The sequence below is a fragment of the Orcinus orca genome, chromosome 10 (assembly GCF_937001465.1).
Source record: "Orcinus orca chromosome 10, mOrcOrc1.1, whole genome shotgun sequence".
NCBI classification, from domain to species: domain Eukaryota; kingdom Metazoa; phylum Chordata; class Mammalia; order Artiodactyla; family Delphinidae; genus Orcinus; species Orcinus orca.
The window spans coordinates 35,284,027-35,306,485 of NC_064568.1; the positions used below are offsets into that span (position 1 = coordinate 35,284,027).

The following is a 22,459-nucleotide window of genomic DNA, read 5'->3' on the forward strand; positions in this document are numbered from 1 at the left end:
TTCTAAAAAGGAAAAAGCACATGAAAACCCCTCAAATCCTACACTTGGCTACTCTCTCCAAAACCTTTCTAGACAGTTACCTCATTTTAACTCTCTGAGAGCACAGAAAGTAGCCAGCTAAGACAGAGGGCGTGCAAAGAGCTGCCTAGCTAGGCACTCAGATGATACGGGGGTTTCAGCTCCACTTTCTAGCCCGGGTCACCGACCCCCTCCCTTTGCAGCATGACCGCCCCTCCCCTCCCCCCAGCCTCCGTGGGGAAGCCCTTTATTCATACTCCTTCCTATGCTTAGGAACTGCTCTAAGGCCCAGGTCAACTCCGAATATACTTCTGGCAGAAGGAAATGCTGTGTTTTACCCAAACTAATGAATCACCTAATTAGAAAGGCATTTGCTCAGAAAGAAGGGCTCGGTCAACATTTTCTGAAGGGTGACAGGCATTGGAACCTGGCCTCCAGGTTTAGGGGAGGGAGTGAGCAGGCAGCACACCCTAGTTTTCCAAGATCTGGGCCCTAACAACCCTCCTGGGGCAGTTGGAGTTCAGTTTTAAAAATACAAAGGAGACACCCAGAAATGTAACTCCAGTCCAAGGACACAGACAGAATTTTTTTATAAAGGCAGCAACTGCAAATTCCTCCACTGAGAGGGCTGTGCTCTAACCCACACGGGCGCTGAAAGAAGAGGCACACACAAACCTCTCCCTTCACATGCTCCCTCACGCTCACGTTTCAAATGCTGTTTTGGAACTTGTCAAAAGGAAATTCCAGGAAGTCATAGCATTGATGAGCAAATTGCTCCCTCCCTATGAAGCAAGTGTTCATATTTGTAGCTACCTGAACAATCAGACTCACCAAATGTCAGATCTACAAGCCATCTTAGCATTAATTGGAGTTTCCGAAGCAAATTCCAAACGTCAAAATGAGAAGATTCCACTAAAGGTCAAAAATGTATTTATTTCTAGTACAGTTTTTTTTTTTTAATCAGCATACCTTATTTGCAATAGGTTCAAGGCATACCACTGCCAAAAAACAATGGTGCGTTGAAACTAACCATCTAGTGTCAAATGGCCAAAGGTTAATTTCATATTTTAATTATCTACCACTTTGAAGTTTCAGGTTGTCACTCCCTCCCCCACCACTACACACACACACACACACACACACACACACACACACACACAGTAGCCTATACTTACCCAGAGAGATACCCCGCTGCACCCAGAGGAGATAGGAAATTATATACCATGAAACCCTCTACACACAACTTCTTCTGTTGCTCACATTCCAAAATGCTATCACTCTGTAAGTGCCATTTCAGAAAGCAAATCCTTTTAAAGAACAGATGGTAAAAGGGAAAACGAGAAAGCCTTCCCCCAAAAAAGGATACTTCCATTCCACTATACTAATGCAGGCTCTTCGGATGGGGTTATTGAGTGACAAACAGAAAAGGGCGCGGGCAGGTCGGCTGCTGGACGAGTTACCCTGTTTTTTGCTCTTGGCGTATTGCTGACGTTTTCTTTGGGAGAGAGATCCTACAGGTGCGGGTGCAGAGGTGCTCATAGTTTGGGCAGCCTTGGCCTGTCTAGCAGCGTCGATCGCGGCTTGCCAAGACAGGACGGTTTGCTTGGAGCTATTCGGCTGAGAAGTTGGTCCTTCACCAGAAAGAGGGAGCCTGGTGCCTCTTGCATAGTTTGCCTCTGGGAAGAAGGAGAAAAAGGAAAATTAAAAAACAAAACAATGAGAATCCAGTGTCAGAAGAAAGCTAAAGTGGTTTCCCATCAAGAACAGTAGGGAAATCATCCCCATGTTTCCATTTGAAACCTCATGTCCTATTTTTTAGAAGCAGGGTTTGGCCAGCAAGAGTAGCAAGGAAAGTCCGCAAGCCCTGCCCAAAGTGTCAGTAACACAGGACCACTGCTGCATCACGCCCAATGGGTCAGTAACTCCCTACACCCGTGTCTTCACAAGGAGTCTTTCAGTGCATTCCTTCAGACAAACTGAGGTCATTCCCACATTTATTTCAAATCTTTTCTGACTTTTAAAACCCATGTATCTCTAATGAGTTAACAGATACATACAACAGCTTTTCTTCAAAATAACTACCATCACACACACACACACACACATACACACACAAAAAAAGCAGTGGCAATAATTCAACAGTCTTAATCATTTTCAGGGTGTTACTCCAACATCTTTCCATAGCCACCAATGCACTTTTTTCAGCATGGAAAAAAAAATCCTCCACTGGCACCAGGGCAATACCAAAAGCCCCATAACCAATACCTAGATTATGCACTGACACTTCCTCCAAATGAAAATTCATGATGCTTGGGACTCATTTCCTCCACAGTCTTTGGAAAACAGAAAACATCTTTAGGGCTTTTTTGCATTTTAAATTGCAGCTGCAGCAGCCAAGCCAGCATCCAAAGAAACAGACAAGGCAGGCAGCCTGCACCCTTACACCCAGGATAGACAGGCCGGGTTACGCCAGGGGCCCTCAAGGCCTACACAGGAATCACCTCAGTGTAGGCTGGTATCCAAGTGCACACAGGGTAGAACCCCAAGAGGGTTCCATGTGCAAAGCCCTCTCCAGCCTGGGGTCAGGCCAAGACCCAGGCAGGTCTCCCCAGCACCTGCCTGCCTCTGGTCACAACCTCCTTACTGAGACAGAAGTCAAAGTGAGCGTGGTGGCAGAGGTAGAGGGATGGGCATTTGCAAAACCAATTCTTGCTCAGTAAAAAGCAAGGAAGAGTCAAAGCGAGCACACATCTGCCTGGCCAGCAGCCTGAGAGGGGGCCTTGGGTTTGGGCAGCAGACGGTCTGAGCCAGGGGAGGAGTCGCCCCAAGTCTTCCCTTGGGGAGCGGTCATCGGGAAGGCTGCGAGCCCATGGAGGGTTGTGGGGGACGCCAGTGACCTCCAAGCAGGAGTGAAGAGGGCTGGCCAGGAGCTGCGCCCCCTTCTCTCGACCCAGTCGGGCCGGCATGGTAACTGCACGTGGCCGGGCTGGGGCGCAGAGCCTCACAGCGGCAGCGACTCTCCGGGCATTGCTAGGTTACCGACGTGTGCACAGCGGCGCTGCGAGCGGGAATACGCGTTCCACCCGACCCCCTGGCCGGCGACTCCGAGACCCAGCCTCCCTCTCAAGGGTAGGGGGATGCTTCACCCACCGGCGAGGAGGTTGAAACCTGGCAATCCTAGAATTTTCCGGATGCCACCAGAGACCTTCTTCCTAATTAACCAGGGGCCGGGGAAGGAGGTGAAGAGGCTGGAAAGGGGGCTCCGGGTGAAGACTCATAGCCACCCCCTTTCCATCGCTCGGGAGCGTTGGAGGAAAGTTGAGCCCGAGGACACTGAAGCCGAATCACCTCGGCTTGCCGCCCCTCCGGCGGCACAGTACTCCACGGACTCCACGGCCGCCCCCACCCCACAAATGCAGAATTAGCTCTGACATTCAAGGCCTGAAGGGGAGAACGGAGTGGCTGTCACGCATCTCCCCTTTCTGTGTAGATGACACCGAGCTAGAAGCATCCTCTCCAACCCCCTCAACCCACCAGCGCATCAGAGATGGGAGGGGGGTGAGAAGGAAGAGGGGGGTGGGAAGAAGAGGACCATGACAAGGATTAGATTTGGCAGCGGGTGCCCAGGCTCTGGCTGCTCACCGTTCGCGTGGTCCGCTTGCTGCTGCCGTTGATGCTGCATTTTTTTCATCATCATCATCATCATCATCCACGAACATTTATTGAGCGCCTACTGTGTGCAGGGCACTGTGCTAGGCGATGGGGCGGGGGAGGAACGGGCAAGGGGGTGACCGATAGGTAGGAGCCGCGATCCCTGCCCTTATTCAAGCTTCAGCAGGGGGTGGGGAGGGACGGGGACAGATAACAGAAAATAAGAATAATTTATAAAAACCGCTGGCCACCCACGCTCCCTCTTTTTCAAAATCGGAGCAAAATAAACTTTTTTTAAAAAATAAGATCGGATGTATATATTATCTTGATAATATATACATGTAATTTTTTGCTGCAAAGGAGAATTGGCTTGGTCCCCCCCTCTAGCGGAGGGACGCCGCGAGGATGCCGGCCCGGCCGCCGGGGCCGCTCGGCGCGCCCCCCATGCCCGCCCGCTCGCCCGCCGCGGTGCCCGGTGCCCGGTGCCCGCCGCCGCCGCCGCCCGCGCCGCCGCTGGCTCGCGACCGCGGGCAGCCGGAGCTCACATCCGGGGACGGAGGCGCTCGCTCGCTAGCTCCGCGCCCGCCGCGCCGCGCCGCACGCCGGCTTCGCCCTGGCGACGCTGCGCGCCCGCCGCCGCGTCCCCCTCCCTCCCCCCGCCCGCCCCGGGCCTCCCACGGGCCGCGCCGCGCCCCGGCGACCGGAGGCCGACCCGCGGCTCCCCCCGCACGGCCCGCGCGGTCGGGGTAGCCGCCGCGTGGGACTCGGGGGCCCGCCACCCCGGCCAGGCTCGGTTGACACGCGGGCACCGAAGGGTTAAGCGCGCTCCAGCCGCGGGCCTCCCGCTTAACCCCCTCGGTACCGCGGCGTGCTCTCCCCTTCCCCCCGGCGGGGCCCGCGGATCCCGCCGAGGCCGGGTGCGGATTAACCGCTCCTCCCCCGGCATTTCTTCGGGGCGGGGGCCGGGGGACGCTTAGGCTCCCGCGGCTGGCCTCGGCTGTCGGCGTCGTTCTCCCCCGGAGCACACCTGGAGGAGGCCCCGCCCCCTGGGAGCACAGGTGCCGGCGGGCGGTTGTCGCTCGGTTGGCGAGGGGCTCTGCCCGGCTCCCAAACCGCTCCGGAGCCGGGCAGGAGCCCCACACACACTTTTCCTCGGCTCTTTCCGATTGCGGGGGAGATGGGGGAGCCCGGCTGTCTGGAGAGCACTCGCCGCCCCAGGTAACAGCACCTTTAGATCTAACCTAGCTTCCAGAGTGTCCCTTATCCCACCCCGCCCAGCGCTGGGTCTGGCGCCGCTGTGGGCTCTAAGATGGTTGGGGGAGGGGGAGGACATCTCTTTTTCCCACTCCCTCCCTCCCTCTCCACCCCCACGTGTGTTAGGAGGCAGGTACTGGGAAGTAAAAGCCGAGGTCTTGCAAACTGCTTGTGTCGCGTAAAGAGAACAGGCAGTGCTGCTAGAAACTGCAGACTCCCGTTTGGGAGCTGAGGAGAGGAGTTTGTTTTACGGAACCTTCACTGCCTCATTTTTGGGGGTGGGGGTTTTTGCAAACAGGCAGTTCCCGTCTGGAGGGGAAGCTACTGTCTCTAGTGCATGACTGATATTTCCCATTTCGCGTTGTGCTGGTTGTTGAATAAGGACGTCTGCTTTGTTACTTCACAAGATTCGATTTATTTGCTTTTCTGATCTGCATGTTCCTACAGCGTTTTAGAATGTTTGAGAACAACGTCTTTAAAGCGAAAATAAAGCAAAACGCTCAGCGTGAACTAGGAAATTAAGAGAAGGTGCTCCTTGGCCAAAGAAGGCACGCTGGGCACCCTCAATTGTTGAGAGCCATCTGGGGGGAGAGAGAGGGGTACCAAACAGACGTTCCAGGGGCCTTCCAGAGAGGGGCACCAGGACTAGATGGATGGAAACAACCAACTTCCCTGTCCTTTTCTTTTTTGCTTTGCTTTTGGAGGGGAGGAGAGGCAAGGAAAGAGCCCTGAGGCCTAGTTAGTAATATTTATAAAGCTGGCCTGGGCCACCTCCACCGAGGCTGATTCTGAGCCCAAATCTGAAGGGACAGAAGCCAGTTCCCTTCAGAGAGTTTCCCATCCATGGACCCCTGAGTCCTGAAGCATGTTTAAAATTCACAAGTACACTTGTCACTTTTAGAACTCTAGGTCTAAAGCTTTGCCTCTTGAGACCTGTTCTGGAAAATCCCACCCTAATATTTGCTCACAATTCAGCCAGCATTCACAAGGCACCCGTTAAGAACAGGGTCTAGGCTAGGTGTTACGAGGATGAATCTATGGCACAGACCCTCCGTCAAGGACATACACTCTAGTAAAGGAAGAAAAGAGTGTGTGTATCTCTAACAATATTTGGAACATAGGAGCTATAACAGGTATGAAGAAAGTGTTATGCAAGCATCAAAGAGATTCATAATAGAGGGATCCTGAGATATTTTCACAAAAGAGATGGCATTTTAACTGATTCTTAAAAACTGACAGGGAGGGGAAGAGGGAGGGATAGGTAGGTGGAGGACAGGGCGATTTTAGGGCAATGAAGCTATTCTGTAATACTGTAATGGTGGCTATAGGACATTGTTCTTATGCATTTGTCAAAACCCATAGTAGTGTACAACACAGAGTGAACCCTAGTGTAAACTATGGACTTTAGTTAAGAATAATGTATCGGGCTTCCCTGGTGGCGGAGTGGTTGGGAGTCCGCCTGCCGATGCAGGGGACATGGGTTCGTGCCCCGGTCTGGGAAGATCCCACATGCCGCGGAGCGGCTGGGCCCGTGAGCCATGGCCGCTGAGCCTGCGCGTCCGGAGCCTGTGCTCCGCAACGGGAGAGGCCACAACAGTGAGAGGCCCGCGTACCGCAAAAAAAAAAAGAATAATGTATCAATACTGGTTTATCGGTTGTAACAAATGGACCACACTAATGCAAGATGTTAATGAAAGGAGAAACTGTTGGGGGAGAGAGTTTATGGGAACTTTGCTTTCTATGCAATCTTTCTGTAAACCTAAAAATGCCCTTAAAAATAAAGTCTATTAAAAACAGGTGATTAATTTTATAGTGCATAAATGGGGTAAGAGGAATGAGCTTTGGGGGATAGAGTGAAGGCAAGGGAGACTGCTTGTGCAGGCCAGGATGTGTTTGAAAATTAGCAGGAGTGCAGAGCAGCTGAGGCGCAGGCCGCTGGGCTGGGGAAGGAAGGCTGTGATGGCCAACGAAACGTCAGTGAAGGAAGGCTTGCTGGCTTGCTAAAAAGACCAAATTTATCTTTTCTGCAGTGGGAGCCAGTGAAGGTGTTTAAGCTGAGAAGTGACAAGATTAAATTGTGACTTGGGTCTCCCAGTTTTACACTTTAGATCTTAATGAGTTTATGGAATTAAAATTTTCAACATTTTTCCATCCCAGCTTCTGAATCCCATCTTTGCAGTGTCTCCAGGAAGCTTTTTTTTTTTTTTTTTTTTGAGGGCCTTCATTCAGCTTAGCACTGAATGCTTTGGCCCATTGGGTAATTTAAATACTTATATTCCCATGATAATGTGAATTACTGAATAAATAAATAATAATAGCTAATATTTTTTAAAGGCCTTCTATGTGTCAAGCGTAAAAATAGGCACTTTACATGTATTACCACATGTAATTCTCATAACAAGGCTATGAGACAGGTACTATTAAACTATTAATACCCTCATTTTACAGATGACAAAACCAAGACACCGAGGAGTTAAGTAAACAGCCCAAAAGCACACACAATTATTTAGTAGCTGAAACAATAAAACATGAGGAAAGGCTAGAATAAAAGATTTCACCTCTAAATCAGCCACACATGATAAGACCCAATTATGTCACTAACACACTATTGTGGAGTTTTAATCCCTAGGCCTTTATATATAAAACATTGCCATTTAAAGGCTCCACGCTGGCATTCTAGACGTGGTGACCTGCGTGGACTTCATTCCAAAAACCTTGCTGATTCCCCAGTCCAGCGCCTCACCTCCCCACACCCCTAGGCCATTAACTAGATGCCCCATCTCCATTCCTCCTCCCACAAATAGACCATCTTTGGCTCAAAAAACACCATGTCACTTACCTAACCAAAAAAAAAAAAAAAAGCTGGTTCTTCCTTCCTTCCAAGTCCAATCTAAACTCCTCTAACCAGCTTTCAACCTTATCATTTCACACCATTCACCTTCACCATGGCCAGCAGCCTCCTCATTAGGCCGTGAACATGCTGTGCTCATTCCTGACTCTGCCCTGGCTTGTGTTTATTTGCTGACCCAAAATCCTGCCTTGCTGACCTCTAACTAAACCCTCCCTATTTAACGAGTCCCCAGCAAGTCCTTGCCTCCTCCCAGGAGCCTGCTCAGATTTCTCCAGCGACCGCAAACACGCACGTGCCCTGGCTCCCATCTCCCCTTCCCTAAAGGCCTACAGCACCTGGTTATTCCTTTGATTACATACCTTCTTGTGTCTTGTTTGATTGCTTTCTGGCTATAAATCCTGTCTCTCCAAGCACAGTTCAGGTCCTTAAGCAAGGGTCACCTCCTTAGCCCCCTTTCCCCCACTGCCAAGTGTTCTTCTCACAGCAGGCACTAAATACTCTGATTAATCTGCACAGGATCATAAAAGCCCACAGATATCGGTAGAAATTGTCAGCTAATATTTACAAAAATCCCATAAAGTTTATGGCAGGACACTTGGCCTTTAGATGGGAAAATATAAACAGAGGGAAAATTGGGTCCTTTGCACTCCAGGAATTCTAATCAAGGAAGACAAATAAACAGATCCTGAAGGCTATATGCACAGTATAGCCATAAACAGACTGTGACGTTGGGTCTAAATGAGTCTCTCCATCCTCAGGCCCTAAGGAGGTAGCTCTGACCCACTAACCACCAGACAGGTGGATAAAGGGGGTGTGGACATGTGTTCCAGGTAGAGGAATGGCATGCACAGAGTCAGGCAGACAAGTGCAGAACATGTGCAGAAATCAGTAAGTAGGTGGTTAGGCTGGAACCTGGGGTTACTACAGAGACAGTCGTGATAAGTGAGGTGGCAAAGGCAGGTTGGAGTAGAATGGCAGGAATCCCTAATATCTGGTTTACCAGTTTAGGTGTTGTCCTGTAGGCCAGTGATTCTCAAGCTTTTTGGTCTCAGAATCCCTTCACACTCTTAAAAAGTATGGTAGGGACTTGCCTGGTGGCACAGTGGGTAAGACTCCGCACCTCCAATGCAAGGAGCCCAGGTTCAATCCCTGGTCGGGGAACTAGATCACGCGTGCATGCCACAACAAAGATCCTGTATGCCACAACTAAGACCTGGCACAGACTAAATAAATAAGTAAATAAATATATTTTTTTTAAATTATGGTAGACCCCAAAGAGCTTTTACCATGTAGATGGTCTCACTTGATATTCACCATATGCAAAATTCAAACAGAACATTTTAAAAATCATTTATAGTTCACTTTACAATAGTAATAAGCCCATGGGGCTTCCCTGGTGGCGCAGTGGTTGAGAGTCCGCCTGCCGATGCAGGGGACACGGGTTCGTGCCCCGGTCCGGCAGGGCCCATGAACCATGGCCGCTGAGCCTGCCCGTCTGGAGCCTGTGCTCCGCAACGGGAGAGGCCACAACAGTGAGAGGCCCGCGTACCGCAAAAAAAAAAAAAAAAAAAAATAGTAATAAGCCCATTACGTGTTAACATAATTTTTTAAAGGAAAGTAACTCTAGTTTCCAAAACAAAATTATGAGAAGAACGGCATTCTTTTATATTTCTGCAAATCTCCTTACTGTCTGGATGAAAAAGAAGACAGCTAGATTCTCTTATCTCCTCAGCATTCAATCTGTAGTGATAGATTGTGTTGAGATAAAGGACAAATATCCAGCCTGACACAAATATGAATTTGAAAAAGGGAGGAACTTTTTCGGATAATTATTGATACTCTTCTTTGGTATGACACCAAAACTGGACTTTTAAAGGTTAGTTGAAATATGGAATTTAAAACCATAACAGTGCAAACTTTTTATACACTGTTACATTAAAATCACTCAGTTTATATTGCACTGTGAATGGATCTTTCTACCGATGCAGAATTTGGTAATATCATGCATTGGTCATTTGGAATATTTTGACTCACTGAGTTACACAGATTTTCTAAATATTGACATGTTTCATTAAAGTGTCAAAAAAAAAACCCCACATTCATTGTTATCACCACCAAGCTCATCAGAAAGTCTTTGAGCATTGAGAAGTTGTCAAGCTCTCAGTGGTAGACAGAAGTTTTTCAAAATTCTAATTTTCACTTGAAAGCTCAAATTTTATAATTGGCACAAACACTGTCAAGTTTTTTCTTGGAGGTGACTGGCTCACTTCATTCATTTTCAAAACATCTGCCAAATACTTAGGTCTCAATAACCAAAGTTTGTCAGTAAAAGTGGTGTTCCATGAAAAAGCAACCATTCAGCTTCGCATCTCAAACCATCACACAAGTGAGACAACCATTGTATGCGGCAGTAATGTTTTATACATACATCCCAATATATCACCCAGAATATTAAGAAGACATCTACACAAGGATTGAGATTTAATAAAACTAATCATTTTTACTGCTTCATCAAGGAGATTCTTAAGTAAAACTGGCTTTTTTTTTTTTTTTACCGTGAGCACATGACAGAGATTGTGCATCACACGCTATCCACCAGTACACTTTGGTGTCACTGCCCTGATTCATGCTAAGACACCAGCACTTTTTTTTTTTTGGCTGTGTTGGGTCTTCGTTTCCATGCGAGGGCTTTCTCTAGTTGCGGCGAGCGGGGGCCACTCTTCATCGCGGTGCGCGGGCCTCTCACTGTCTCGGCCTCTCTTGTTGCGGAGCACAGGCTCCAGACGCGTATGCTCAGTAGCTGTGGTGCAGGGGCTTAGTTGCTCCGCGGCATGTGGGATCTTCCCAGGCCAGGGCTTGAACCCATGTCCCCAGCACTGGCAGGCAGATTCTCAACCACTGCGCCACCAGGGAAGCCCGACACCAGCACTTTTAACTACTGTTGATTTCGCACCATCAGTGCAAATGTCAATGCAGTGGAAACAGCAAAGAAGTTTTAGTGGTCCTGTGAAAATAGTTTTGACCTCAAAGACCCCTTGAAAAGGATCTTAAGTTCCCCCAGGTAGGGGTTACTAGATAAAATACAGGATGCTCAAATATTGCCTGGGACATAGATATACTAAAAAATTTTCTGCTGATTAGTTAAAATGGCAACCTTACCTCTGGGGTTTCATTGACCACACTTTGAAAATAGCTATTCTGGGGCCATCTTTGGGCAGAGAATTGGTATCAATGTTGTGCTTCATGAAAATAGCTCTAACCCCAGTGGGCAGGATCGATCAGAGAGTAGAAACATCTGTAGGTGCAGGAGGTTCTGATGGGTTAATTAAGAATATGTTACTTTTTAACTATAGCTATTGAGAGGGGCAATGCTATTCTTAACTTGGGGAGGAAAGCATAAAGACCTGCAGAAGGCAGCTTCCAGCCTGGCAGGTGGGGGGAGGGTCCCCTATCCCACTATTCTAACGAGCCACCCTCCTCCCAACATCCCCCCCCATCAGGACTTCTTGATTACAACTGACTTATACCCCCACCCAGCAAAATACACAGGCCTTTCTTCTTGAGTTGGCACATGGAAAGTAGAGCCCAGCTGGTCTTTATCCTTCATCAACTAACTATTCACTTGAAGAGCCGGATTTATGTTTCACATCAGGCTATGTAATTCCAGTTCCTTTAACTGGTTCATTCCCATCCCCCTTGACCCAATTCTTAAATCTTATCCATCACTCTCGATGCACCAAATCCTCTCCATTTCCCCAGTTGGGAAATCCTGGCAAAGTCTAGTATATACAGTTGACACCCCATTATCCACGCTGACTGAGGGAAGCAGCAAAGGGGGCAAGTCTTGTTTCCCATCTGTGAAATAAAGTGGTTATAAAACATGGTCTCTAAGGGTTCTTACCATTCTAATATGGTGTATTTGAGAGATTAGACTTCAGAGCCAGGTAGATCTGGGTTCAAATCCTGGCCTTGCCAGCTACTAGCTATGTTGCTCTGGGGAAGTCATTTTCTCTCTTTGGGTAAAACAGGGATAATATCACCCATCTTATTGATTTATTGCAAAGATTTAAAATAATGTTGTAGGGACTTCCCTGGTGGTGCAGTGGTGACGAATCCGCCTGCCAATGCAGGGGACACAGGTTTGAGCCCTGGTCCAGGAAGATCCCACATGCCATGGAGCAAATAAGCCTGTGCACCACAACTGCTGAGCCTGGGCTCTAGAGCCCGCAAGCCACAACTACTGAGGCTGCATACCACAATTACTGAAGCCCGCGCGCCTAGAGCCTATGCTGCGCAACGAGAAGCCACCACAATAAGAAACACACGCACCACAAAGAAGAGTAGCCCCCGCTCGCTGCAACTAGAAAAAGCCCGGACACAGCAACACAGGCCCAACGCAGCCAAAAATAAATAAATATATTTTTTAATAAAGTAAAATAATGTTGTAGAAGCGCTGGTACATACCATCAACTTGAATCACATACCTTATGTGAATTTAAGTATACGCAGTTGCAAGGAGAGAAAGGAAGGAAGGGAGGACACCATTTAAATAATGCTGGCAGGAGTCTGCCCTTCCTTTGGTTGGTCTTAGTTCTTACCTTTATGACCTGACCTCAAAACTTAACTCTTTGCCCCCATTAAGATCAATCCATTGTGATGACTCTCCTTTTCGTTCATGAGTATTCTGTCATTCCATATAGTCCCAAAGCAATAGAATGCGGTTGGATTTTTTAAATAGTTTTTGTATTTTGCTTTACATATTTTAATTTCCTGTACATGCTTTATTATTTAGATTCAACAGTCAATACTGACAATCACAAAGGAGGTAAAGTAGAGGACAGAGATAATAGTGAAATAGGTATTTACATCCATGCACATAAGTGCAGCCCCATGGCGCATACTGAATGTGACAGTGGACACACACACAGCACATCCAACATTGGGTTTAGTCAGCACTACTGCACAGCCACCTCCAGGTTAAAAGCAGCTAACTGCTGGAAATAAAACTGGTATATTCACATGCTGCAATGGAAAAATAACACAAGCCTGCATCTGACCAAGCACAGGAGCAAATTTACGAGGACAGGAAGTTGTTTGGGAGATCCAGAGAGTCAATAAACGTCAGAAATTTTATAGTTCAAACATTATAGTTTCCTTTCGTTTCTTCAGAGCAGTTGTTTATTCAATTCGCAAAACAAAAACTGAAGTTTAAATGGCACCAGTATCTCTCCGACCTGGCACCGACAATATATGTGGACCTGTTCACTTTTCTTACTGCTTTAAAGAAAAATCTAAGTCACAAATCCTTGATACTTATATGTCTTTTCAACTTTTAAATCAATGTTTTGGGGGAACATTAAGTAGGAAATGATAAAAATATTAAGAATCTTTATTTCATTAATTTTAAATTGTTTTCATAACACACAGAAATAAGCAGTAACAAATTTTGAGTGATTTGAACCCCTTTAATCCCCTTTGATTAGCAAAGTAGAGAGTACTGGGCCAATTTAAGAACATTTTCTGTTTGACAAAAATGCAACATGAAAATGCAGTAACCTTTCTTAGCTTCATGATTATGGTCACGAGTGGATGCTAAAAATTGAAATTGGACCGTGAGTTTGAAATTTTGATAAAGTAGCCAGATCTTTATATGTCCTAGGTTATTAGGACATACACACAGGAGAAAAAAAAAAAAAAAAGCTTCTTTTGAAAGGGTTCCAATTTGAACCAAAAAAAAAACCCAATTTTTTTTCAAAGGGTTCCAATTTGAAACACTTTTATAAATGAAAAAAATAAGATTGTAGGAGCCAAAAAGACATTTATTTGAAGAAGAATCATTATATAAAGTTATCTAACTCACTAAGGATTATCTGTTTTGTGTCCTAATAGCAAGGTTGGCAATGTATTGCATCCAAAAATATGGAACTTCCTATTTGTCAGTTTTATCTTTTTTTTTAGGTTGCTATTTTTAATGTGTGTTTATAATACACTGAAGACATCTCAGTCAATCATGTATTGAGCAAAATAATCACCATGGCAGGGAGACACACCTGGTAGTCTTTATCGTCAACACATCTATAAAACTGGATAAATATTTGTTAGTGTTCCATTTTGATAAATACAAGGAACACATGGGGCTGAGAGGGAAGCATATCCAGAGCTTCATAATTTTTCAAAGACTGACACTACTTTAATAGTAAATAGCAAAGAATGCCAGGATGGGTGGGAGGGGCTTTGCAAACACTCCACATCAGAAACAGGCTAGACTTTGACGTGGCAGAGTAACCCAGTGGCTAAAGGACAGAACACCACACCTCTTGTCCTGTGAAGCTAAATGCCTAAGCGCTACGAAAGGTATTTCAGGATTCTTAACTTTTTACTAGCTTGCTCCCCCTCCCCTTTCCCTCAGCAGGCCTCTCCTCGGCTTCCTTTCCCAGCTCCTGCCTAACTGGGACCCTTTCATCACTCACAGACCTTTCTTCTTAGAAACTTCTTCCCTCTAGTCCCTTTGCTTCCTCCTCCAACTATTTCTTCCCAAATCTCCAAAATTCCCCAACTATTATAGCTCACTGCAGACTGCAGAAGGCAAAGTGAATAAAAAGAATCCTACAGAAAGAGTTAGAAAATTGATGGTCACACTTAGCCAACGTCCTAGAACTCCGCAGTGGTACACTTTAGAACTAGAAGAACGGCCCTAAGAGTGAGGGGCTCTGAGTCCCAGCTCTGCTCGCCACTAGCAGGGTGAACTTTAGCAATCACAGTCTTTCTGGACTTACTTCTTCATCTGTGAAGTACCTGCCTCACGAGGTCACAAGGTGTAAGAGGATCACAGGAGATCACTATGGGAGAGCATTTTATAAATTACAAAGCACAGGACCCACAGTTTCCAAAGGTTTCCTACAAGAGCAGCATCAGCTTCACCTGAGAACTTGTTAGAAATACAAATTTTCCAACTCACCGCAGACCTACTGAATCAGAAACTCTGGAGGGTTTCTGGGTGAGGTCCAGCCATCTATGCTTTAACAAGTCCTCCAAGTGATTCTGATACCTGCTAAAGTTTGAAGACCCTGCCCTATACAGATGAATTGCTTTTCATGAGATTTCTTCTGGTTGCAGCTTTCTATGGCGCTGAATAGATTCTGCCAGCATCAGGAATGTTAATGCCCTCGTATTGCACGGGTACTTATCACGGGATGAACACAATAGCTTACTCTCCTCTGTTCTCTTCTTGGTTCTCACAAAATTCAACAAGATAATGCACTTGGCTCCATCTCACGGAATCCCAGAGCACTTATAATGTAGATCATACAGTTTATGACATCTTTGAGGGCTGAGAATTATTCCACCACAAGGCCAGCCTAACACCTCGATGGAAGACTACGTACTATGGTTTCAAGGATACTAGAAAGATCTAATTCTACACGTTTCCACCCAGCTCACTGATGCCAGAAATTCCATCATTAGAGCTTAAAGCTTTAGTCCTCCACCTGAAATGCCAACATCCCTGGAAATATCACAGCAAACCCCTTACTTCCCAGTTAAATGGTCCTGTTCTCAGGAAGTGGGATGCCCACGCCTGCTTTGGGAAGCATACCCTAAAGGGCTATCTGGGGTCACTACAGGTAACTGTGCTTCCTTCACAATTTTGCCCAAAGCCAGGTGTGCACACAGAACCAGGTGTACGTAATAGGTGTGTTAAAACTTAAGGATTGACTTGGGGAGTCTCAGGCTGAAGGAGGAAGAATGAATAGACCATACCAGAGATGGAACCAAATGGGAAGATGCCTCCTTTTTGGTGCACTGGGAAAGAGAGAAAACCTTCCAAACTATCATGGAAACAAATCTTCCGATTTCACTGGGTCCTCTTCTTCCTCATCTGTCTATACATTTGACATTCTGGTGTTCTTTTTAAAAAAATATTGTATTTATAAAAGTATTGTATAGTTTGCAAAGCACTCTTACATGCAGCATTTCATTTGCTCTCTACAGCCCATGAAGAAGAGAAAATTCCTCATTTTGTCGAGGAGGAAACTTGTGCAAGGATTCCATCAATAAGTAACAGAGTTCACTTAGATTTGAACCCTGGTTTTGCGACCCCAAGCCTACTTCTTTTTTTTAAAAAAAAAGATTTATTATTTATTTTATTTACTTCTGGCTGCATCGGGTGTTCGTTGCAGCATGCGGGATCTTCACTGAGGCATGTGGGATCTTTCGTTGCGGCACGCAGGCTTCTCTCTAGCTGTGTCATGCGGGTTTTCTCTTCTCTAGTTGTGGCACGCAGGCTCCAGGGCGCGTGGGCTCTGTAGTTGTGGCGCTGCGGCCTTAGTTGCCCCGCAGCATGTGGGATCTTAGTTCCCTGACTGGGGATCGAACCCGCATCCGCTGCATTGTAAGGCAGATGCTTTACCACTGGACCACCAGGGAAGTCCCCCAAGCCTACTTCTTTTATCTTGGTGTGTATTTTCAGTCTGGTTTGTACCCTATTGCTGAGGTGGTCTGTGTATTACTGGTCAGCTCCCACCCTCCCTTTAGGAGAGGGCTTCTGGGGCTGTGGAGCCCTGGTGCAGGGCATGAACCCCAGAATCCCGTCATCCAAGCAGGCTCCCAATTTTCTCCAACTGCATACCTCCTCCCTGCTTTTAGAGCACAGAGCTTGATGACGCCACAGATGGGCAACACTGCCAGCCATGGAAAAGAGATTCTGCTACACATAACTGTATTCTGAAAATATCACTCTGGAAGTGTGTAGCTGAGTCACAGAGTTGGCAAGAGAATGACACACAGGCCAGGCCTTTCTGGCAATGAGCTCCACGGGGCTCTAGCAGGGGACCCAGGGCATGGCCCTTCCCTGATCCAAGCTGACAGCTGCTGAGGCCAACCTGAAAGGACATTCCTTGCACTATCATTGAGGTCAGGACACTTGGATCATGCATAGAAGTTTGGCCTAAAGTTTTCTAAAATTCCTTCCATGCCTCCCATTCTAAGTTATAAGCACGAAAAGTCTTTATTCTGTTATCTGGACTTCTTGTACCATTTGTATGACCCAGGCTCCCACCTCCGGGATAATGGATCACAAATCCACACTTCTAGTGCCGCCCTTTCACCTAAGCCCCAATGCCCCACCACCTAATGCCTGCCAGATGTGGTTGCCATGAAAACTAAGCGGAAATGCCTTAAGCCAAACTAACTCCTCCTTATCCTCTGCAGACCAGCTCCCCACCCCCACAGCAACTTCTGGCACAACTGTTTTCTCAACCATCAAGACTCAGCGTGGTGGAGTTGTCTTCTCTTTCATTTTGTATATTTGGTTCATTGCCACTAATTTCTCTTTCCTGAGCACACTCTTCATACTGCTGCATGACTTATCTTTATTAAATCTTTCACCGTGCTATTCTCTGATCCAACATTTTCACTCTTTATAGCCATGAAAACAGTACTTCTTAACCCTGGCTTAAGAAGTACTTAAGTACTTCTGTACTTACTTAAGTACAGTAGTACTTAAGAAGTAAGTACTTGAGTAAGTACTTAAGTACTTAAGAAGTACTTAAGTACTTACTGTTAACCCTGGCTTAACAGTACTTCTTACAGGTTAGAGCTTCTTAAAACCTTTAATGTCCAAGCCCCATCCCTAGAAAATTCTGATTCAGTAGGCCTGGGGGTGGGGGATAAGACATCATATCACTGAGACCTATTGTCCTGAATGACAGTACTTTTCAAACTTTAAGTTGCATGGGAATCACCTTTGGATCTTGTTAAAATAAAGATTTGGACTCAGTAGGGCTGGGGTGGGCCTGCGATGCCGTGTTCCTCACAAGCCCAGGTAATGATGATGCTCCCAGTTCCAAGACCATACTTTTGAGTCTCAAGGTCCTAGCACACCAAGTGTAGGAGCTTCCGCATTACCTGGGGCCTTTGGTGACTGTAAGGCCCTTTCTCATTTCCCAGGCTTCCTGTTCTCGCTAGTACAGCTCTTGACTCCTCCTAACACACCAGCCCTGCCTTGCCATCCTGGTTTACTTGGAAAGCCTGACTCCCTTCTCTCTGCCTAGTTAAATCTTACCCCCTGTCAGTTTCCAGCCTAGGCCCTCTTCTCCCATTTAGTCTTCCCCAACCACTCCATGGTTTATTCATTTCTTTTTCCTCTGATCTCCCACAACTGCAGAAAGTGTGGTGATCATTCTAGCTTACAATAAGCTCTGCAGCTGACAGCAAGAAGAAAACTAGAAGAAGAGAGATGTGGAACCTAGGCACCATTGTTGACACATTGTGACTGCAGGCAGGTCATTTTCTGTTTCTGAAAAATGCCTTTGAATTCAACAATACATTAAGAAGATCATGCACCATGATCAAGTGGGATTTATTCCAGGAAGGCAAGGATGAGTCAATATCTGCAAATCAGTCAACATGATACACCATATTAACAAAATAAAGGATAATCATATGAGCATCTTAATAGATGCACAAAAACATTTGATAAAATTCAACATCTATTTATTATAAAAACTCTTAACAAAGTGGATATAGAGGGAACACACCTCAACATAATAAAGGCCATAATAGAACCCACAGCTAATGTTATACTCAAGGTGAAAATCTGAAAGATTTTCTTCTAAGATAAGGAATGAAACAAGGATGCCCACACCCACCACTTTTATTCAACATAGTGTTAGAAGTCCTAGTCAGAGTTATTAGGCAAGAAAAAGGAAAAAAAGGCATCCAAATTGTAAAGGAAGAGGTAAAACTATCCTATTTGCAGATGGCATGATACTATATACAGAAAATCCTGAAGACTCTACCCCAAAACTGTTAGAACTAATAAATGAATTCAATAAAGTTGTACGATACAAAATTAATATACAGAAATCTGTTACATTTTATACGCTAATAACAAACTATCAGAAATAGAAAATTAAGAACACCAGCCCATTTACATTTGCATCAAAAAGAATAAAATACCTAGGAATCAATTTAACCAAGGAGATAAAAGACCTACACACTGAAAACTGTAAGACATTGGTGAAAGAAATTGAAGAAGACACAATAAATGAAAAGTATTCTATGCTCATGGATAGGAGGATTAGTATTCTTGAAATGTCCACACTACCCAAAGCAATCTATAGATTCAATGCAATCTACAGATTCAGTGCAGTCCCTGTCAATATTCCAATGACATTTTTTACAGAAGTAGAACAAACAATCCTAAATTTATATGAAACCACAAAAGAACCCAAATAGCCAAAGCAGTCTTGAGAAAGAAGAACAAAGCTGGAGGTATCATGCTCCCTGATTTCAAACTATATTACCAAGCTAAAGTAATCAAAAGAGTGTGGTCCTGTCATAAAAACAGACACATAGGGCTTCCCTGGTGGCGCAGTGGTTGAGAGTCCACCAGCCAATGCAGGGGACACAGGTTCATGCCCCAGTCCAGGAGGATCCCACATGCCGCGGAGCGGCTGGGCCCGTGAGCCATGGCCGCTGGGCCTGCGCGTCCGGAGCCTGTGCTCCACAATGGGAGAGGCCACAACAGTGAGAGGCCCATGTACCACAAAAAAGAAAAAAAAAAAATGAGGAAAAGATCTGAATAGACATTTTTCCAAAGAAGACATACAGATAGCTAATAGGTACATGAAAAGATGCTCAATATCACTAATCATCAGGGAAATGCAAATCAAAATATAATGAGATATTACCATACACCTGTCAGAATGGCTATTATCAAAAAGATAAGAAATAACAAGTGTTGGCAAGGATGTGGAAAAAAGGGAAACTTCTCTCCCTTTTGCACTGTTGGTGGGAATGTAAACTGGTTCAGCCACTATGGAGAACAGTATGGAGGTTCCCCAAAAAACTAAAATAGAACTACCATATGATCCAGCAATTCCACTCCTAGACATATATCCAAAGAAAATGAAAACATTAATTCAAAGAGATATATGCTCATATATGCCCTATGTTCATAGCAGCATTATTTATGATTATTATTTATATACATATACATACAATGGAATACTCCTCAGCCATAAAAAAGAATGAAATTTTGCCATTTGCAACATGGATGGACCTTGAGGGCACTATGTTAGGTGAAATAAGTCAGACAGAAAAAGACAAACACTGTATGATCTCACTTACATGTGGAATCTAAAACGGGGAAGAAAACAAGCTCATAGATGCCGAGAACAGATTTGTGGTTGCCAGACGTGGGGGTGGACAGGTGGGCAAAATGGTTGAGGGGAGTCAAAAGGTACAAACTTCCAGTTATAAATAAGTCATGGGGATATAATGTACAGCATGGTGACTACAGTTAATAATACTGTATTGCATATTTGAAAGTTGCTAAAAAGAAATAAATCTTACAAGTTCTCATCACTTTCTCCATCATTTTATTGATAAGGAAGCTGAAACCCCAAGAAGAGAATAGTTTCCTCACATGACCAACTGGACAGTAAGAAATTCAGTACCAGAGTCCAGATTCCTTGTTTTGTATGTTTTGTTTTGTTGATCTAGTAACTGCATAGCATTTATTTCAGAACAAGAAGCTCTTGGTTCTTCCAGAGGTAGCATCTTCCCAGTGTTTAAGGGGAGCCATTGCTGTATTATGCAAACAACATGCCAATGCCCTGTGACTAGATGGGCTGGATAAACCTCAGGAAACAAGTGTAATGGCAAGATGTTACAGGATGGCAATCTGCAAGATGAACACTTTATACATAGCAGAATCCTCCTGCCTTCCACAAGAGGTCGGGCCCTATAGTTCAGTGTCAGACTCTGATGATGGCTTCAAGGTCCCCTATAATCTGGCTCCATCCTAACTTTCCAGCATCCGTCCCTGCTGGGATGTTATACTCAAACTCGATGTTTCTCACACACACGTTATGCCACTGATGATTCTTAAACCACCAGAACACTTCTTCGCACAGGAGTCCATGTGGATGGGGTTAAATCTGCTCCATGACCTTTGACATCTTGAAGTTTGGAACTGAGCTAGACAACGGTTCAGTCTGAACATGGGTCCAGACCTCACAATGGTTCCACCCTTTCTGGAGCTGTGGGCATGATCTTTCCAGGATAAAGCAGGTTTTCTTTTATCTTTTGGCTTCCTAATGCCACCTCAGGTGAAGTTCCACTCTGTGGAGCCCAGACAATTGTCACGCTGTGGCCAGAGATGTTTAATTGGATTTTAAAAGATGAGAAAGCAGCAGGGAGCTGATTGTCAGACCTCTGACAAATTTGCTCGGCATAGGTGGCCTAGCAGCAACAGGGAGGGGTGTCCTGCCCAGTGTCAATTCCTGTCTCCATCTGGGGGCAGGGAGGGCTGAGGAAAGGAGGGGAAAGCTGGCAGTGGTGGCAGAGCCTTTTGCAAACTCAGCGCCACATTGTCGCATGTTCTGTTTTTACCCCCAAGAATAGGACTCTCAGGAGTCAACCAAGGCTTCCTTTTTTTAACTTACCCCTCTTCCTATGAAAAACTTCTTGAGATGTAATATCCATAATTTATTTTTATATTTTTAATAAACTTTTCCACTTCCATGCTAACCTTTAAACCTCACTAAGCCTGTGAAGTACGTGATCAGGGAAAATATTATCACTGCCTGTTTATGAAGCAGTAAACTAGATTAATTAATCTGGGACAAGAGTTTGCCCAAGGTTATGCAACTAGTAAATGGTTAAGCCAGAACTGGAGATCAGTTGTCAAAGATCACTGATGAAAAAGTAGATAAAAGCTGTTTCAGGGCTTCCCTGGTGGCGCAGTGGTTGAGAGTCCGCCTGCCAATGCAGGCGACACGGGTTCATGCCCCGGTTCGGGAAGATCCCACATGCCACGGAGCGGCTGGGCCCGTGAGCCATGGCCGCTGAGCCTGTGCGTCCGGAGCCTGTGCTCCTCAACGGGAGAGGCCACAACAGTGAGAGGTCCGCGTACCGCCAAAAAAAAAAAAAAAAGCTAAATTCATTCCATTCAAAGCAGACTTTAAAGCAAGGAAAGGTATCGGGGATAAAGAGGAACAAACATTATCTAATGATAAAGGAGTCAATTTTCCAAGACATAACAATCCTTAATGCGTATGTACCTAACAACAAAGCATCTAACTACATGAGGCAAAAACTGACAGAACTGCAAGGGTAAATAGATAAATCCACTATTGTAATTAAAGACGTCAACACCCCTCTCTCAGAAATGGACAGATCCAGCAGGCAGAGAAAATCAGTAAAGACATAGTTGGACTCAACAGCACCATCAGTCACCAGGATATAATGGACATCTATAGACTACCTTATCCAACAACATCAGAACACACGTTCTTCTCAAGCTCACAGGGACTATTCACCAAAATAGACCACATTCTGTTTCTATTAAAGTACACCTTAACAAATTTAAAAGGAAAGAAATGATATAATGTCTGCTGTTGGACCACAATGGAATTAACTAGAAGTTAATAACAGAAAGATAGATAGGAAATCCCAAAATAATGGGAGATTAAATAGCACAATTCTAAGTAACACATGGGTTACAGAAGAAATCACAAGAAAAGGTTTTTTTTAATATCTAGAACTAAATAAAAGTGAGAATACAACTTATCAAATTTGGTGGGATGAAATAAAAACAGGGCTTAGAGGGAATTTTATAACACTGAATGCACATATTAGAAAAGAAAGATCTAAAATCAGTCATCTAAGCTTCCACCTTAG

The 22,459-nt window shown here is 45.3% G+C and overlaps 1 protein-coding gene and 1 long non-coding RNA gene across 15 annotated transcripts in view; one reads left to right on the forward strand and one right to left on the reverse strand.

Moving 5' to 3' along the window:
• The window catches only part of CACNA1D (calcium voltage-gated channel subunit alpha1 D), a 318,762-nt gene extending 314,536 nt beyond the window's left edge, over positions 1 to 4,226 (reverse strand). For 6 of the 14 annotated variants that reach the window (XM_049715246.1, XM_004267922.4, XM_049715245.1 and 3 more), the window contains exons 1-2: positions 3,661 to 4,216; positions 1,385 to 1,694 (exon numbers count right to left, since the gene is read on the reverse strand). In XM_049715246.1, the coding sequence (XP_049571203.1) occupies positions 1,385 to 1,694; positions 3,661 to 3,727 (377 nt within the window). In that variant the 5' untranslated portion in view covers positions 3,728 to 4,216. Of the gene's footprint in view, positions 1 to 1,384; positions 1,695 to 3,660 lie in introns of all 14 variants that reach the window. The other 8 variants (XM_033424608.2, XM_033424607.2, XM_004267920.4 and 5 more) reach the window with 4 other exon arrangements.
• A 119-nt stretch (positions 4,227 to 4,345) lies between these two features.
• The window catches only part of LOC125965581 (uncharacterized), a 44,902-nt gene continuing 26,788 nt past the window's right edge, over positions 4,346 to 22,459 (forward strand). Inside the window, exon 1 of the long non-coding RNA XR_007479632.1 lies at positions 4,346 to 4,887. This is a non-coding gene — a long non-coding RNA (uncharacterized LOC125965581). The remainder of the gene's footprint in view (positions 4,888 to 22,459) is intronic.